We start from the raw sequence: 16,359 nt of genomic DNA, 5'->3' as shown, positions 1-16,359 counted from the left end.
TCTAGGAAAACTATACTGAATCCTATTTCAGCAAGAATGTGACAGACTGTTGCAGCTGACACATGGTGTCCAAAAAGCCACCACCAAACATATCTACCTACACTCAGATTTGGAACACTTAGTCTTCTGACTATTGTTATGTGAATAGATAGGTGAAATAGACCCTGGGCAAGATTTAGAAGTCCTTTTCCTAAGAAACACCAACCCCTGTATTCCTTATATTTCTCTCCCTGACTCATCAAATCATGAAGTAAAGTCACTAACATGTTTTGGAGTGACACGTTAAGTATGGACACGGAGAGAAAACAGCACAGACCTGCTGACAGGCTCATTGTGTCCAGTCAGCTGCTGCCACAGCAAACCCAGCACAGAACCCCATGTGTAACCAGGACAGAGCCCACCTGAGGAGCACCTCAGTTTTTGCTTGCTTAGAACCCTTTAACATGTTTTTTGTGTTTTAACACTTACAAACATCTAATTTCCAGCCAATTTTCACAGGTGAATTTATAGACTTCTGTTCACGTGCTTATGGCTTGAACACTTTCTTACCTTGAATAGTTTTCTTCTCTTCCTGATGGCTACCACTATTTCCATCTCAGGATGTGTAGGGAGGGAGCAGTTGGATCCCTCTCTCCCTCAGCATTCCACTCCTTATTCTAAGCCTATAAATGTTATATTATTTTCTCATCTACTAGGTTCTCTACTTTCCCTCAACTGTTTTCTAAAAAGACTTAATTGTTTTTGATCATGACTCACTAAAGTTATCAAAATATAAAGCTTTTATTTTGTGGTGGAATAACATAGAATATACCTCAATGAACACTTTTACTTTTTTTTAAATAAAAACAGCTGTATCAAACTTGTAACTCATTGTCACCAATGGTAATACCTGTGGGTTGTGCTCTTCTTCAGCTATTTCTAACTGCTGAGTTTTCAGAACTACTTGTTATTAGATTCTAAATACATGATTGTCCCTTTCTTTCCTATTGAGTTTCAGCTCCTTTCTATTATACCAGTTCTCAAGGTCACTCTATTCTTTCTGGCAAATATCATGTTCCTTTCTATATTGATGATGGCTCCTAATGTGCATTATCAAAGGATTTTAAGAGCACGTGCTTTTTTCTGTGTGCAAAATCACCAGTGAAACCAGTTACAACCTAAAATTGCTCAGTCCTGAGGAACAGCCTTCTACCTTCTCTCCCCACTCTAATAATACTCCTTACACCATAATCCATGCAGCCTTCAGTTAGTTTCTTTCAAAATTGTTCTCTGAATCCCCATAGTTCTAACTTAATAATTTTTATGGGTCACCATCTGAAATACTTAATGTAGTCTGGAGCAATTAATCTACCATTATCTGATAAAGAAATTGCCAAAATATTAAAAACTTTGTTTGACCTAACTTACCTCTGAGAAGACACAGTTGTTTTCTAGCCCACTGACTACTCCACATGGCTGATAACTCTGACCTTTAAAAAGCACTCAGGCAGGTATCAGGGGTTTTAAATAGCAAGGTATAATTGCCCCAGTCACCTCCCTCCACCCTTTTTTAATTAGAGACATTATATTGACTATTTATCAGTCAAAGCTACTATTACAAACTACTAGACCATGAAATTTTACTCTTGGACTTATAAAAATGTCATCTAAATTTACAGTGTTTCTGATATGTGAATGGATCTGGGCCAGTTTTTGTGAAGCCTTCAGTATTCCTAGTACCCTCTAATTTACTAACTTGCATTGTGTCACTAAATGAAGGGCTTATGCTGGTTATCTACAAGGTCTAGGAAGAATATTTTGTTATCCTGATGAATAACTTGGTCTCAGGTTTGAGGTCTTTTACTACAATGTTGGAGATTGTGCACAGCTGGAAATATCTTGTTCAATGATACCAACAAACTTCTCCAGCTCCCAGTTGTTGCAGAGCACTCATAGGGGTGAAACTTGTTCTCACATTTGGGTTTAGAAGGAACTTGCCTACATTAAATTGCCTGAACCATTAACCTCTCTTGGTCTAATGTAATGCAGCTGCTGGACTCACCTGGATGTCCTCCTGGCAGTTCTTTGACACCACATATGTAACGTGTGCTTTTCATCTCCATTGCTTTCACTGGGCCCTGGTAGGTTTTGAGGCTTTTTTACTGAAGTTTAAGGTTTTTAGTGAGTTGGTGGCATAGAGTAGATGATTTGCAAACTGCTCTGGATTAACTGTCTGTTGCATGGAATAGTGATCTATCACATCCTGTCTCACAGAGCAGAACTGAGGAGCTTCTAAAGTATTTACTGCAGCTGTGAAGTTCCTGACAGTTAGCTGGAATGTAGATATCAATAAAACATGAAAAGCCAGTTTCTTTTTTTGCTACTGCTTTTCATAGCTTTGTAAAGGACACGAAAATAGCTCTAGCTTTTCTTCCAAGGATTCACTTGCCATGCAAAATACCCCGGAGGAGAACAGAGAATCTTACACAGATAGGGAGAAGCCTTAACTGTAGCACAGCCAACAAGACTGGTTTCAGTGGTCACCATTTAAAGCAGCCAATAGTGTAATGAGGGGCTCAGTGCAAAACTGCAGCCACATGCTTGGTTAGATTATATCACTAAAGGGAATAAAGGGGTACTGTATTACATACCCATGTTACACATGCATATGCCCATATACCTTATTATACACCCCATAAGTAGCTGTTGTGGTTTTTTTCCTTTTTAATGTTCCTTGCAGTATCTCATCCTGCTAGGGAGTCGCCAGCCATGATTCGGGAGAGGGATGGGAGGGAAATAAGACCTGTGTATATACAGAGAGGCAATACATGTGCAGACATTTGTCTGATCAACTACATGGAGGTTAGTGTGTGAATCATTGGATAAAGAGTTACCGCTGTTTCCATCTCCTTTCTAAAACTATAAAAACAGTAGAAGACAGAAACAGCCCTTTTTGATTGACACCTACATTTCAGCAAGGTGGTAAGATTTAGGCAACTGGAGGAAGTAAAAAAGTGTGACCCAACTTGAGGCTAATTACTTTTTTTTATGTTTTGTTCTCAGATGCTCCTTCTGGGTACCAAAACTTACTTTTGTGGTTTTATTCTGATGGACAAAACCAATTCAGGCGGCAGTTTGACTGGCAATAATGTCGTGGGCAAGACTACATTGAAAATATGTCTGAAAGAAAGATTACACTTTGTGGGGGGCATCATCCCCCAAACTGAAGCAATTGTAAAAAAATCCTCAAACCAGGATTTTTTTCAAATTGACATCCTCTATGTTATGAATATGACAGAATGACCACATTAGGAACCTGTGGGGGTGCTGCCTCTCCCCCGGCAGTTTTGAGGGACTTGCAACAGGCTGTTATAAAGGCATGGCTTTGCCCATATGCTATCATATCCCACTCTGTTACGCCCCAAAAGAACGTCTGCACTTGGCAGACTGTGTTTTGAGCAGACAATTTTCACCTGATACATGTGTCAATGAGAACTGTTCCCATGGCAAATGCCAGCCATCAGCCGCTAGCAGAGAAAGGGCTGAAGTTGTTAACAAATGCTGCAGGCATTTGTAGTGAGAAAATGGTTTATGGTTTTTATCCTTTTTTCTATTGTCTTTGCACTCAGAAATACGTAGCTATTGTTACTGAACATAAGAAATAACATTTACATTTAATTAAACCTTTGAAGGATCCCAGAAGATGAACATTTCAGGAAACTGTGAAAGACTAAAAGCTGTGTCGTAAAACTCTGACTGGGTTAGGTAAAGAGCACTGTAGTATACATGTTCTCTATTCATAATATATTACTATGGCAATGGCACTGCTGCTTTAAATTTTTTATTCAATTTATTGACTCTGATCAAATGATCCAACAGGGGGCTTGATGAATACCAACTTCTTAAGTGCATATTGAAACTTATGGATTCTGTTCGTTCATACAAGAGAGGAAAGTATGAATAAAGAAATAGAAGAAAAATCAAATAGTAATGAAAACAAATAAAAAATATGGACATCCTTTCTGGAGACCCACGTATTGACAAGATGCAGTGGTATCTTGGCTGGTATGAACAGACAGGAATGCATGGATTTCCAAGGAAAATTCTTGTGTCCTGTAATTGAGCGTCCAATACCTATGCAATGAATATTATTAACTATACTTGTTTCTAATTACGCATGTCAAATATTCAATTTCTGTTGTGAACAACACAAATGTCAGTGTGCTGACAGTGTGAAGACCGTTGCTACAAAGTCACTGAAGTACCCAAGCCAAAGAAAGTCTTCTGGGTTCTTTTTCATCAAAATTATTTTTAAAGTGAAGATCTTAGGACCTTCAGGGTCCCTATATTTTATCCAGGAACTCTTGAATGTCCCAGCTTGTTAATGCCTCACGAGTTCCATATAAGAACATTGCACAAGGAAAAGGGATCAGATTAGTTTACCAGTTTCTTTACATTGAATCTTTTGACTATTCTTACTTCACCATCCAAGCATCCAGTGTGAAGCTGATCACTGGAACTAGGCAGCCACTAATCATGTTTCAGGCTCAGCCAAGTTTCTTTATCAATATGTCAATACTGAATCAGAGCTGAACGATACCTAATTGCAGTACATAGCATGACTGCAAGAGGCCTCAGGCACTCGGGGCAAAAAAATTGCCTGTACTGAAGTCACAGACCTTTGCAACTGCTTTCAGGAGTCCCAAGGTTAAGAGCATTATGGTTTTCATAGTATTCTTTATTTCGGTCTGGAGCACAGACTCTTTCAGCCGCTGACATTTCAGATCAGGCTATGTAATAACCATCCTCCAGATAGTTACATTTACTCCTAAATGGTCCTGAATTTCAATAAACCTGTAGGTGTGAGAGTGCATAAAGCTCTTGTCCTTGGCTAAACCCTTAGCTGTGTGTTTGAGATTTCAACTAGTTTAAGATAGGAGGCAGAAGCAGGGGCTCCTAAGCAGCATGATTTCAGCTTTCAGGGAATATTGGGCCAATACTCTATTGTATCTTTGGCAATTAGAATAGAAGTGACTAAGGGTAGGTCTATTCAGTTATGGTATTCCTGGTATTACTGGAAGATAATGAGTGTGAGACACTAAATTTACCCATTGCATCCTTGCATTGATTCAGCATCTTTTGTCTTTTCATCTTTTAAAATACGGAGCCAATTGTAATATTCCAGTACTAAAATGACAGATGTAATTCTTCTAGTTATATTAACTTTATTTAGCTATTCTTAATTTTATATAACTTTAATTTATCTTAAAATAAAAATGTATATTTTTCAAATACAATATTCCTTGACATGGCCAGTTCATTTTTTTTTCCATTTCAGATCATCATATTCATACCATTTGCTTACTGACCTCTCACATCAGCTTTTACACCAGCTTTCAAGAAGGTAACTGATTTCATGGTTCAGAGCAATGATGATCCTTCAGAACAAAGGTTTGAAGCCAGAGATAGTTGGAAAAATGCAGATAGCGTATAAATATAAATATATATCCCTCCCACAAAAATACCATCTCTTCGGGTCAGAACAGAATAGTCATTCTTTAACACTTTGTATAGAATTTAAGAAAACATCCCTGAACCTATTTGTTTTTTCGAGTTCATACCCAGCCATTTCCCTGCAGGCTGATTTCACACTGTTATTCCAGTGAGTGACAGTGTCTTCGATGAAATGATCTGTTTCCTTGTGCTTTAGGCTTCCTCTTGGCCCTGGAGTGTTACTGTAATATGAAATATAATGACACATTTTTCTTTTATGGTGCTCTCCATATTGGATGTATTGACAAGTAGGTGTAAAGCGTCTTCTGTTTGCTAGCTCCTTTGTCAGCTGCTGTGGACATACCCTTGACTGAAAGCTCCCCTTGCCCAATCAGATTGCTGTGCCAGTATTTTCCTTGACATATATATAATAAAACTGTTGTGCTGACATCCAAGGTACGTTGACTTGTTACTGGCCAAGAGAGGGGTGGAACAGCAAGGCACAGAAAATCCACTATACATTCTAATATTTAGGCTTTATCCTTTATTAGGTAGTGAGTAAGAGACATAAAAAGAATTGAGTTTGTTGTTTACAGCTGAAATTTAAAAGAGACTTGTGTGAACAAAAACTTGTTCCATAGAGCACTGTGACAAAAGAGGTCCAAGAAAACTGAAGGTGTCATCGCAGATTAGCTGATGTAAGTAGTTGGAATGACACTCTTTTTACTTCTAGCAAAATTTGTATTAACTCTGCCCTTAGTACTGTGCCTCCATACATGCCACAGGCCACATTTTGGCAAGGATCAGCCTGTTGATTTTGATGGCATCACAACAACATGGCAGGATGTACAGCAGGTGTTCATGCACCAGAAGGCCGTGCATAAGAGCCTACAGGATATTTGTGGGTCTCCCCTTTTCCCATCTGCGTGTTTTCTCATGGGGAAAAGATGACCTGCCCAGACCTTCTCCCTTCCCAAAACACTAGTCCTCCTCAGCTCGTTTAGCAAGCTCTTACTTACACAGGCTATTACAAAAGACTGTGGAGATAAGCGGTGGTTCATGGAGCACAGCTTGAAAACTGGTGTCCTATTCAAGGAGGAATCTGAACACAGCTGGCACAATGGCACTACAACTTCTGCAAAGAGATGGAAGGTCGAAAGCAGGCTTAAAAGACCAAGGCCAAGGTTTTGCAAAGAGGAGTTGAACCTTACAACACTATATTTATGTACCCAAATAAAAGGAAACATTTTCTAAATTGAGTGCTAGGTGCAGGTTTTGAAGGCTGGACTGTTTACTGCCTCTTTACTGGGAGCTGTGTAGTAGGGAGCCCTTTTAAATGTCAGCCCCTAGTTATTTAGGTGCCTAACCTTGGCTTCAGGAACTTACTCATACTCTTTTTGTTTTGGAGATTGGGCCAAAGCAATCCAGCTAGTAACCAGCCCTGAAATCGCCATTGCATCTTTTTCATGGCTACATAGGAGTGAATTAAATATAAACAAAAGCCCCTTTCATTTCAAGGCACAAACGTTTGCAAATAAACTGGATGAAATACAAATACATAATATAGAACTTATTTTAATACTTCTAGATAAATAAATGCATCTCTTTGGAATTCTTTGGACACAGACATCCATGGAACCTCTTCTTTCTCTCTTTTTATATATTTTTTTTATAAAATCTAAATGCAGAGAGGTTTAAAAAATGGCAAATACCAATGTATATGGAAGGCTCACTGATGAATTGCAAGTCAAAAGTGCTGTATATTCCCATCCTCTATATCTCCCAACTGTCCATATTAACCACAGGCAGATTTATATAGCAACCACATGGTCAATATTTTGCATTACTACCTTTTAATAAAATCTTTCAAATCATTTCCCCATCTAAACTTAAATTATGTTTTTAAATTTTATTCCTCCTAAATGTATGGTAGGCATTTCACTTAGCTACACATCAGAGTGGTCGCATGTGACTCAGCAGCGCACTCCATAATATTAATAGATACTTTTCAGCTCCCTATGGGAAAAAGCAGGCAGCAAGAATCAGATTCAAGAAGTCTATTTTTTTCTCTGCTGTTTGTTACTTACCACTTAATGACCCACATGTGAAACTCAATGGTTATATAATTATTTTATATAGTAGATTTTCTGTTTATAAGTTATTTTTCTTACTCTAACATATATACAATATATCTATATATACCCCTGATAAATCTTACTTTAAAGGGACACGGTCAACCCCTTTAAGCCTCACAGTAAATATATAAGGCTTTAAGCTGTCCATACATAAAGGTCAGCTACAGAATTCAAGGGTCCCTTCAGATCCTAAAGGTTGTATTTGTTCCAAACCCACAATGTGCAGTTATCTCGTAATATGTATCTCATGTGTTGCTGTTTACATTTTATAGGTATTTCAAGACATTTTATATCACATCAGGAGGAAGTAAAACAAGAGAATAAATCTGTTTCTAAGACTAAGCCTATTGCAAAAAATGTTACCTGTATCTACAGACTCTCCCACTGGTGTGATATAAAAGAATATGTGCCATTCTTGGAATGAAATTCTGGCTACATTGCAGTCAGGAGGAACTTTATGCCGACTTAAATGAGGCCAGGATTTCTCTCCTGCTTTTCATTTGCTAGTCATGACTATGCATAACCCATTTGTGTCTTCTCTCTGCTCAACACTGAAGTGTCAGGCCTGTTTCATGACAAGAGCATATTTTTGGCTGTCCACTGGCATGCCTTAAACATTGATCTATCCTGTATGTGTTACACCTTTTGAATATACACAGACTGTACACATACGTTCTCAGTTAAATAAAAGTTTGACCTCCTCTGTGTACAGCATCTGGATTTTTTTCCCCCCACTAAATCTTCTTTATCATTTACTTTGCCCTAACCATAGATTATCTTCACGCCCATTCCTCTACGGGTGAGGAAAACAATTTTGCTCACCAGGAACAGCTCCACATTATTGTCCTCGTTTTTGACTACTTACCAAAGTGACATAATTTGTTCATTTTTATCTTTTGCAACTCAGTTAGAAACCTAGTGGCATAGATAGAGACACAATACTACTGTTTTACACAACATCTATTGTATCTACTTTTGTTCAGATAAATACCCAGTAACTGCTGATTTGGCAGGAGGATTGGTAAGGGTACTACTATTCACAGTGTTTCTTTTTTTTTTTTTTTTCTTCTTCTTTAATCTACAGAATAAAGTATTTTATGTACATTGGAACCAGTTAATGCCCTTTAGACAAATTTGTAAGTTGTTTCATAAAGCAGGAAAGACATTGCAGGGAAATATGTGCCAAAAAGCACAGTCAAAAGGCTTCATAAGTTTTATATGTCACTACAAGTCAATGCTGGAGATCAGTTCTAAAACGATCAATACTCAAGAGGAATGTTCTCATCTGGAGAAAATACTGCCCATTCCCCCTTTTAGAATTTGTTCAGTTCTCTATCAAAAGTCCTGGCTCTTCATATATACTTTAAACTATAAATAAACACTGCATAGTTCAATGTTCTTGATTTTCTTTTTTTGTTTGTTTGTTTGTTTGTTTTGATTTGAAAAATTATTGCAGTACAATTAATTCCTGTTTGGAGTTCAGTAAGGAGCAAACAGCACGGGAGTATGGGTGGTCCGTATAGGCCCTGGAGCTGGTCGTAGGAGTGCTGGAGGAAGTGCTGAAGTCTGGAAAAGGGTGGCTGCCGGGGCTGTGCGAAGACTGAAGGGGGAATTCACAGCCACAGCAGCAGCAGCTGCTGCAGCTGCAAGCGGATTTGGTAAGATTCGTGGAGCCATCGGCTTTGAAGGTTCCTTTGAAAATACTAATTTTACCTGTGGGGAAGAGAGAAAACAAACAAACAGAGAGACATAATTTGTTCATATTAGCTACACGACAGGGAGCTTGACTTAAGATTACAAGTGCAAAATCAAGTAAGAGAGGCCTTGTAGTGGCTACTGACTCTGAGCCGCAGGGTCGTGAGGATGAGCAGGATTTGGTCAGGGACACAGGGTATCAATGTCCTCTTGGTGGTGGGCTCACGCTTAATCACTGAGACTTATAATTTAGGATGAGATTAGAAATCAAAGCAAACCTAAAAAGGGGCTGAGCAATCTGCACCAAAGTAAAGATGCATGTACCCTGCAAGAATTAAATACGGAAGAATTAACTATCAATTAAAAGACCTCTATCTGGATAGCTTTATGAAGCCTAATCAAAACATATCCTACTCCCTGGTCTGACTAAGAAGGTACTTTTGTTTTTATCATTAGGAGGCAAGTTCTACTTAAAATTAAAATCTCCAGCTAGCTCCTCTTTATTCGCTCCTTCCTCTAATAACAAACAAACAATTTGGAAAACTCCTCATTCAGAGTTTCCAAAAAGACAAAAAATAAGCTTGAGCTTTTCCCAGACTGATTGAAAATACTCACAGAGGTCCATTATTATTTAAGAAAATTTACATTTGGTATGCATACAAATGAACATCATAGTTGTCTATATAGATTTCTGCAGATTTCAGTGCGATTTCAAGTTTCTAAGGAGAAGCCAGGAGCCTGAATAAATTTGTTGTTCCGGTTTTATAACTCTGAGATAAAAATAGAAGCCTCATCCACTGACAAAGAAAGGTTCCCATTGGCTCTGATGGACTTTCAGTGGGTCTGTGTTCTGGCATGACCTGAGGCACTTTGGAAAGAACATAAACCTGAATATGTTGTATCGAATATATGGAATACGAATAATGTACCATGCTGTGGTACATCTTGGTGTAAGCATGGACACTTCTCACTCACAGGGAAACACAATTTCTCATCCTTGACTTGAAAGGGGCTTTCAAATAATTAACTTGCATTACATCAGTCCGATTCTTTCCACTCAATGGTACCTTGGTGAGTGAATAATCAGAAAGTAAGGACAGGAGTAGCCTTGCATGAACCACCAGCGAGTTTCACCACATTCCAAAAAATCCTTGGTTCTTTACCAGCCAGATGGATACTGGATTTTGACATTTCCTAATACCCATTGGCAACTCTGCTGGCCTCAAGGTCCTTTAAAGCTCTGGGAGAGATACTCAGAGGGAACCAGATTCTGTAATTCTCTTAATGGAGGACATAATGGGTGCTAGATACAAAATTCCTCATGGTGCCTATGAAAAGCAATGATCTGATCTTTCCCTTGATCAGTGTTACACCCACTGATCCAAACTGTCTTCTTCCCTTGCTAAGCATGTGACTTTTTCCTCATTCCTTACAATTTTTAGTAAATACTTTTTTTCAGCCTTGTTTTGAACAGGCAAGAAAAAAAAAGTCTCAAAAAAAAAAAGAATATCTGAGTGCAAAGTATAAAGAACCCACAGCCCAAAACAACAGGGCTCTGATTGTGATCTAGAATTCCCAGTGAAGGACGTTTTTATAAGAGCTATTTATTGCATAAAGTTTGGACTATCAAACACCTGATAACCTCTTTCCAGTGTAGTATTTTATACATGCTGGACATTTGTGGCTTGAAGAAATATCAAGTAAGTCCTAACATCACAAGATTTCTTAAACTCTGAAATAGTACTGTGGGAATTCATAAAGCTTCTTTCTCTGAAGCATGCAAAACTAGACTGGACAAAGCAGTACAAATGATACTGAAAACATGGCATTGGAAAGTGTCTGGTCTAGAAAAGATATGAAAATGTAGTATGTCCTTTTTCTAACTTCTGTAGAAAAAAAAATGGTGATGTTCATACTTTTTTTGTCATTAAGAACAAAGATCTTATGTGACTTTATATTAACTGTGATTCTGTGATCTTGCTATTCATGGAGGAATCAGGAAGTTCTAATGAAGTTAGACAGCTTTGCAGTTAATTTATCAACAGATTTCAAGATAGCTGCAAAACCAGTAATATTTAGCATACACAGTATTTTGCAGCTTCATTTCAAACCTTGTTGCTATGCCATTCTGCATTTTAAGTGACAGCAATTTTGGTATTTTTTCTAATCAAAACCAAGAAGACTAAATGGAGAACTACTCTTATCCTTTATCATTGTAGACTCCATTCTACTCTTTCTTAAATCCCCTTTGCCTCTTTGTTCACCTCTGGCCTGACTTGTATATCATGAGCAATTAGGAGTGAAGGAGCAGGAAAACGACACTTTGCCTTTATTTGTCTATGCAGCAACTAAATGGCCTTGATCCTTGGCTGGAGTTCTCAGAAATCACCATTAAATAAATTGGCAAATAGAGAACTGTGCACAACAGCAACAGTAATGTATTCCCTAAATACAGTAATGAATTTCCTAAAGGAATAATAATCCTGTCAGAGAGGATGTAGTCATTCCATATCCTACGTACATAATTACATATTTTTTATTCCTTTCAGTATAGCTTATGTGTATTGGAGACCTTGATCTTCCTGGTGGATTACTGAAAAATCCTGTGGGGCTATTTCCCTACTAGTGATATACCACAATGGTGCACTGCATTATGCTACAGTGTCTAGGAAAGCTCCTACCCAACTGAATCATGCATGAAAATACCACTCATGAGGGCTGCTCCAACAAGAACACATTTTCTGTTGTCAAGAAAAGAGCTTTAACTCAACTTAAAAAGAACTGGGTTTTCACAGAAAAAAAGCTCCATATTCTGCCTGCGTTAGAGAAGATGGTCAAGGAATAAGGGGCTAACCTCTGTGAGGCCGGTGAATCAACGTCCTCTCCCTGCCAAAACTATATATAAACCCTTACAAAATGCCATGGAACATAAAACAATCGTGCAGTTTATCTGACGGAGATAAATGTCAGATGTTTCACTATCCCACCCACAATATAAGCTGTTTCTTAACTAATGGCAGGGGTTTTTATTAAAAAGTAAATCTTTTTCTCAGCTTTTGAAGACAGTAAGAACTGTGTTTCAGATAGTTTATCCTGGCAGTTGAAAATGTGACCAGAACCATCCTGAAACTGAGCTGAATGAAATGAGAGATGGATTTTTAAAATTGTTTCAATTGTTATCTGACTAATTTTCTAAATAAGGATAGAATAAAGGTTTTATGGTTTATAGAGTTTTATTTAGTCATTTCATCACTATTGTCCTTGTGGAAAACTGGAAAAATCCTGTCTGACATCTGGATGTTACTTTTGTCTGTTGCTCTCTAATGGCCTTTGAAACAAGCTGCTTTTCTGAGGTTATTCAGAGCAGCTACAAAAAACAAGGACCCACAGGTTGTAGTCTGCACCCATCCAAGTATATACAAAGTCCGTTGTGGGCTTCTATGGGCTTATTCAGACACTTGTATACTCTCATTGCTTACACTATTCCTCTCATTTTAAACATTTTTCCAAATACATTTTCCAAAAACCCTACTCTGCAGCGTTAAAAGCAAAATTAAAAGGTGATTGGCTTACCCCTAGAGGATGTGTTCCCTTTTGGAGTTTGTTGTAAGGGCTGTACTTAGGTTTAGGTGGCTTCCCAGCAGCTCTGTCTTTGTGCCTTCTACTGCTTATGTGCTGTTAAAATACATTCAGGGAACAAAAAAGAAAAAAAAAAAAGAAGAGTGATATTTCTTTAACAGATCGTTTCAGGTTCTGCTTTACACAAAGGTGCTCCAGTACTGAAGGCTACTGCTCTCCACAACAGCGTTACTTTGACTAATTCAATAACGAATGGGAATAGGGTCTGTTCCAATTTGAACGATCCTTTGTGCATCACATATTGGGACTGTGATTTTCCACAGTGCTCAGTTCAGCTCTGCTTCCACTGTAGTCAATGGGTTTCTCACCTTTGTTAACTTCAACAGGACCTGAATCAGGTCAAAGATAGAAGCCTTTGAAAAATTCCTCCCTATGTCTATAAAGCATCCATCAAATTAAATCCACTGCTGATAGAAAGTTTTGGAAGAATATTAGATAGTAGAGCATCCCCTGTTCAGGGGGAAAAAAAAAAAAAAAAAAGGTCACAAAATTGTTTAAATCCCTAAGCCTAGACATCCTTTTAAGATTTCAGCTGAAAGATGGTTACATATCAAACTAAGTGACAGTGAAAAAAACCCCACAAAATCCATTATCTTCTTCATAAAATCTATGAGATTTTACAAGAATCCTTCTACACAGACTTTATTGCAGTATTGGATGTAAGGGACCTTTTTCAGCACTATATTTTTACTTGATTTTCATTGTCAAGAGAGTTTTGCAAAACAAGACAAAAGAACTGGACTTTTTTTTTTTCCTGAAAGCAGAAGACAAGTATTGCTATTGTCCATTACAGAATTTATCTTCATTCTTGTAAAGTTCCTTAACAAGTATTTAATTCCAAAAGGCACATGGAATTAAACTAAGTGTTTTTGAGAACAAAGGCTTTGTTCATCTGAAGAATGACTGAACATAACTTAGTGTAATTGCAATTTAGAGGTCATGCTTCTCAGTATAAAGTAACACTGATATAAAAACAATATTACAAATCCTCTCCATCCCGCATTTCTAAGCAGGTTATTCAGTGTTTTACGAAAATACTGGCTGCAAACACCTCCACATCCTTGTCAAGGCAAATACCATGCACTACACTGAATGGCAGGTTTATTAGCTCATGACAATTATAGTAGTCTAAAGACAGTTGTAACATGTTGCATCTTACAGTTTCTGTAAGTCTTTAAGACACACATATAATCAAGAGCTTTTGAGAAAATATATTCTGTGCAAGGGAAAATCATATCCAAAACCAAACACACAGTGTGAAAGACAAGTACAAAGGGCAAAATCTGTAAGCTCCATTTGGATGTGAACTGTTAGACTGACACATGCTGATGGTGTTGGTACTTTATCACCATGAAAACAAAGAACAGCCAAGGATTCACACTCTGCAAGCTAGCTGAGTACCTGTTTCAGTTGTGTCTCAGAGTTTACGTGCACATCACATATTTCACAGTGAAATGTTTTGTTCTGAAGGCCTGTGTTTCCTTTATTCACAGGTCCTTTTCCTTTTACGCCTGCCCGGGGAAAGGCTTTTATGGTTCCACTTCCATTCCGAGCTTCCAGCATAGTTTTGTGCTTAGTCCCTGGAGACATTAGAAATGGGAAACAGAAACAACTTTGGCAATTTGGCTGCATTCATTGTTTTGTTTTCTTTTGAGAAGAAAATCATATGAACCTCAGCTTGGTGCCACGTGCTATCCTTGGAATATGCCTGTGTTTGTCTGTATCAGATTCATACCAACGTAACAGTATTTCACATCTGATATTTAATTATTAAATTACATATCTGCAGGTAATGCACTAGAACAAAGCAGCCACACCAGTAAGTAGTGGCACAATCAGGTATCCTGATGTGAAGTTAAATGGGTGTGACTTTTCTCATTAACTCCTGCTGCTAATAAGACCGGAATTGTAGTTGCAAAGGAAGAGTAATTTAGCTATTAAAGATGTAGTTGGCTTTGATTTGTAGTCCTCTTGAATGGATTGATAAACAGTATGTATTAGGTAGCTTACACTTCAATCTGTAATTAACTAATTAGTCTCCCAATCAAAAAGGGCAGAGGTTTCTGGCAGCAACCTATGGATCCTTAATGGCCTGGACAGAAACCAACATGTGTGAGAAACTTACAAGTGAGAAAAACGCACTTGCATTTTTTATTAAAAGAAAGATTGGATAGAAAACAATAGCGTCCTGTTGCTTTATCTTTATTCAGACCAAACAATTTCTTACACAGTTGACTTCCACACAGGTAGTCTGTGATGACAATGGACTACTACTGTGTACAGAACTGGTGTTCCACTGATAATTGCTTTATGCGTCCACGTGTACACTTTTACAAGTATGCATGTGTGTGAGGCACACACACAAGTTTATCAGCACAGACAGCAAAAACTTGGAGGGTTGTGCTTAAATATTCAGAATAATGTTTTGGCTCTCATCTTGATCAGAAAGTGTTTAGGGTCTAACCCTCATATGAAGTTAGATAGGTTAAATGGGTACCGTTATATGAAGTAGAATTTTAACCAGTTGAAGATCTGTCATACAGCAAACACAGTATTCACTGATTAGGCTTTGTTTCTCATGAATACCAACAAGTTATCATTTCCTTTTTAATTTAAGTGGATTTAAGACATGCCAAAGTTATTTCCTTTTTTATTACATCATAAAACCATTGATCATCTTAATACCATCACTGTCTCTATGTTTCAAACCTAAGGTTCTCTGCCTGTCTCCTAACTCTTTTTACCCTGCTGGCAGGTAACCTCTGACATCCAAAATTAGGAGGTTTTCTGTAGGACTGTTATAGGTGGTCATTGCCACCATATTAAATCCCAAGATCTTTTAACCCTGCTCACCACAAAGCCAATCAATAAGATGCTTAAAATAGTGACTGTGAATGATGGCACTCTACTACTGGAACTTATCGATGCTACTAGCTCTAATAACAAGAAAAGGCTTAAAAATTAAGAAAGATGGAGGTAAGCAATTATGCATTCAACTCTCATGCAGCAGTTGCTATCAGTTGATGAAAACAAAGGAAAAAAATACATAATTTTACCAAGTTATTAACAAACAATATGGAGCTAAGAATTCTAACTCTCGTCATTGAACTCTGACTGACTGACGCTCCCTCTTTCAGCCTTAATTTGTTAGATTTCAAACAAAACTAATGGCATTCATACTCAGTTTGCTAGCTGGCACAAACAAAAGTATGCAAACTCTGAACACCAAAGGTAATGAAGCATGAGCTGTCATTTAGCTCTGTAAGGTTTGGAAGCTGCAAAAGCTAAAATGTAAGAAAATGGGTAACTTGCACGCAATAAAATTCCTTTCTTCCCCCTTTATGAAAGCCTCTTTGCTTGTCATTTTTATTCTTTAATAGTTAATGAATTCCATGTAATTGCCAGTTTTCTGCCACCT

At 37.8% G+C, this 16,359-nt stretch overlaps 1 protein-coding gene across 3 annotated transcripts in view; it reads right to left on the bottom strand.

Annotated features, from left to right (window-relative positions):
• Positions 1-3,924: 3,924 nt before the first annotated feature.
• The window catches only part of ZNF385D (zinc finger protein 385D), a 431,668-nt gene continuing 419,233 nt past the window's right edge, over positions 3,925-16,359 (bottom strand). For 2 of the 3 annotated variants that reach the window (XM_054817423.1, XM_054817424.1), the window contains 3 exons: positions 14,343-14,521; positions 12,876-12,977; positions 3,925-9,320 (listed from right to left, as the gene is read on the bottom strand). In XM_054817423.1, the coding sequence (XP_054673398.1) occupies positions 9,087-9,320; positions 12,876-12,977; positions 14,343-14,521 (515 nt within the window). In that variant the 3' untranslated portion in view covers positions 3,925-9,086. The remainder of the gene's footprint in view (positions 9,321-12,875; positions 12,978-14,342; positions 14,522-16,359) is intronic. The other variant, XM_054817425.1, reaches the window with a different exon arrangement.

Source organism: Grus americana, chromosome 2 (genome assembly GCF_028858705.1).
Source record: "Grus americana isolate bGruAme1 chromosome 2, bGruAme1.mat, whole genome shotgun sequence".
In the NCBI taxonomy this organism is placed as follows: Eukaryota; Metazoa; Chordata; class Aves; order Gruiformes; family Gruidae; genus Grus; species Grus americana.
The sequence above is the reverse complement of the archived record's forward strand: the minus strand, read 5'-3'. Positions and strand labels throughout refer to the sequence as shown.